This window comes from Orycteropus afer, unplaced genomic scaffold (genome assembly GCF_000298275.1).
Source record: "Orycteropus afer afer isolate SDZICR_OR568_19922 unplaced genomic scaffold, OryAfe1.0 scaffold00048, whole genome shotgun sequence".
Taxonomy (NCBI): domain Eukaryota; kingdom Metazoa; phylum Chordata; class Mammalia; order Tubulidentata; family Orycteropodidae; genus Orycteropus; species Orycteropus afer.
Genome location: NW_006921635.1, coordinates 13,731,022 through 13,733,777, shown reverse-complemented (window position 1 = coordinate 13,733,777; position 2,756 = coordinate 13,731,022). Strand labels below are relative to the sequence as shown.

At 48.4% G+C, this 2,756-nt stretch overlaps 1 protein-coding gene across 1 annotated transcript in view; it reads right to left on the bottom strand.

The window, feature by feature from the left end:
- The window catches only part of TMEM233 (transmembrane protein 233), a 49,061-nt gene that overhangs the window by 8,230 nt on the left and 38,075 nt on the right, over positions 1-2,756 (bottom strand). Inside the window, exon 2 of the mRNA XM_007938287.1 lies at positions 31-167. Within this exon, the coding sequence (XP_007936478.1) occupies positions 31-167 (137 nt within the window). The remainder of the gene's footprint in view (positions 1-30; positions 168-2,756) is intronic.

Genomic DNA, 2,756 nt, shown 5'->3' with positions numbered 1-2,756 from the left:
TTGAGGGAGGAATTCAGGGCTCCTACTTACTGCTTTGTGAAGTGAACCGCACAAGTGATGGCGATGATGAGAAGGCCAATGATGATGGAGGCGACGGCCACCCACTTGGCGTTCCGCCCGAGCCGCCTGGCCCCTTCAAAATCTCCGTCGTTGTAGCTGTGGAGGGCCTGAGGGCACAAGAAAAGAGCTGGTGATGACAACCACAAGGGAAGCCATGTGCTTCTCAGAGGCTCTCCAAGGCCCCTGGTGAGTTGGCCTGTTTCAGTGTCAGGCATCTGAGCAGGCAGTATGGCTGCCACCTCCTTCAGGGAGCATCCGTCAACTCCCATCAACTCCCAGGCTGAGTTATCACCTCCTCTTTATTTCCTAATTACTGTTAGCATCTACCATTGTTGTTGTTATTGTTGTTATGTGCCGCCGAATGGGCCCTGACTCATAGCGACCCCTCCTTGGGTTCCCGAGGCAGTATCACTACAGAAGTAGATTGCCCAACCTTCCTTCCAAGGAGTGGCTGTGGGTTTGAACCACCAGCCTTCTGGTTAACAGTCAAGTGCCTTAGGCATTGTGCTACCAGAGCTCCTACTGTTAGCATCTACCATTGTTATTGTTAGCTGCCTTCAAATCAAAGACTCAGGACCATTCTGTGCACAATAGTGAAACACTGCCTCGCCAGCCCTATGATCAATTACAGATCGGACCATTGTATTTGCTTTTATAGTAAAATGATGACCTTATAGCCTGCAGGCCCTGAAAAAATGGTTTGGTCCTTTAGAGCCAAAGTTTGCCCACCCTTGAAATAGAAGGTAAGTTCAAGGGGTCAGGAACCTTGGCTGGCTTTTTCACTTGTGTGCTCAGCTGGGGCTGACCGTCAGCTGGCAGTCACTGATAACAGCATTAACTAGTGATCATTTGCTGTCGAGTTGATTACGACTCATGGCGACCCCATGCGTATCGGAGTGGACTTGTGCTCCATTGGGTTTTCAGTGACTCATTTTTCAGGAGTACATTGCAGAGTTTTCTTGTGAAGCATCTCTTGGTGGACTCGAACCATCAACCTTGTGGTTAGCAGTTGAGTGCTTGAACCGTTTGCACCACCTAGGGACTGAAGACTTTGTTGTTGGGTGCCGTTGAGTTAATTGCAACTCTGAGCGACTCCATGTCAGTCACCAGCCTCCATTTAGCAGACAAGTGCTTACCTGTTTGCACCACCAGTTATTAAAATACTGAGATACGTTTGTTACTGTCAGCTGCTTTTGAGTCAGCTCTGATTCACGGTGACCTTATATATAACAGAACAAAACGTTGCTGGTGAACTGCAGCTACAGCAACCCCACCTTTCTCCCCCCACCCCAGTATCCCAGCCATCCTGGACCTTTCTCAGAATGGCACCAGATCTTCTCCATGGGCCAGCAGCTTAAAGGTTAACACTTGGCCCAGCAGAACGTCCTTTCGGATTCCCTGCTTGTGCCAAACCAGTTTAATATTTTAAATACTGTCCTTGTTGCTAGTGCTTTGAACAGAGTTTGGCACATAGGTATGGACTGAATGGTTGAAGAAGTATGTCTGTTTCCTTATAGAATCTGAGTTCCGTGAGGCATGCTGGTGTCTCCCAGGACCTAGCCCAGTGTCAGGTAAGGAGGAGGTGCTCAGAGAAGGCTTGTTGTCGAACTGGAACTCAGAGCTGTCCTTCGCTCTGATAACAAGCCCGCTCCATCTCCCATGCTGAGAATTGCCCAAGAGTTGTGCTCCAGCCCAGAGAAGACTAGAAGTCAGTAATCATGTCCCTGGTTATGTATGGCGGTACGCAGTGAGTACCATGGGGTGTGATTTCAGTGGGGACCTCTCGGTCGTTAAATCACAGTCCTTTGGTAAGCACTCCTCTCCTGCACAATTAAGGGGGAAGAGGCATAGGCAGACAAGTACAAGTCGGAGACACCCAGTATACCACAGAACTTTGTGCTTCTGGAAGCTTCCACTAATTCTTGGATTCAGGCCACGTTAGCAACAGGCTGAAACACTCAGCAACGAAAAGCATTTGCTTCCAGGCCTTGTGTGAGTGGCAGAGCTGGGACCTGCATTGACGGTTGGGGACTTACAGCAAAAAGCCTTCTAGGATTCCAATACCCAAATTCTGGGTTCTCAACTCTGGCTGCACGGTAGAATCACATGGGTAGCTAAGCAAATAAAAGTAGCAACAACACCTGAAACACCCAGGAGAGATTCGCGCTGATTTGGTATGGGGACCAGGCACCAGTGCTTCTTAAAACTTCCCAGGATTGGAAGCTCTGGCCAGGTGGCTCTCTGTGATACCCTAAAAGGTCAAGGTGCTCATCATCTTAAACATTATCCCAAGGAAGTAAACAGAGCATGTGCTCTAAACTCCACCTAGTTGAAATTCCACCTCTTACTAGCTGTCAGAACCAGGGCAAGTGCTGGGCTTTCTAAGCCTCAGGTCCTCATCCGTAAATCAAGTTAACGGTAGTGGCATGTATTTCACATTGGAGGACCCAACGAGTTACTGCGTGGAAAGTGGTCAGCATTGCCCAGCACATACTGTCTACTCAATGAATGTTCGCTTTTACTGTGCGTTACCACTCCCCATCCCTATTTTTAAGTTGAAATCTTTGTCGTGCAGTGGAATCATCGACGACTTAGCAGAATTATAGGTGATAGGCTCTTCCCCTTGCTGGAGCAGAATCTCTGGGGACTCAGCTTTGCAACTTTTTATTTGAAAGTCTTCACAATCAAAGTCAACT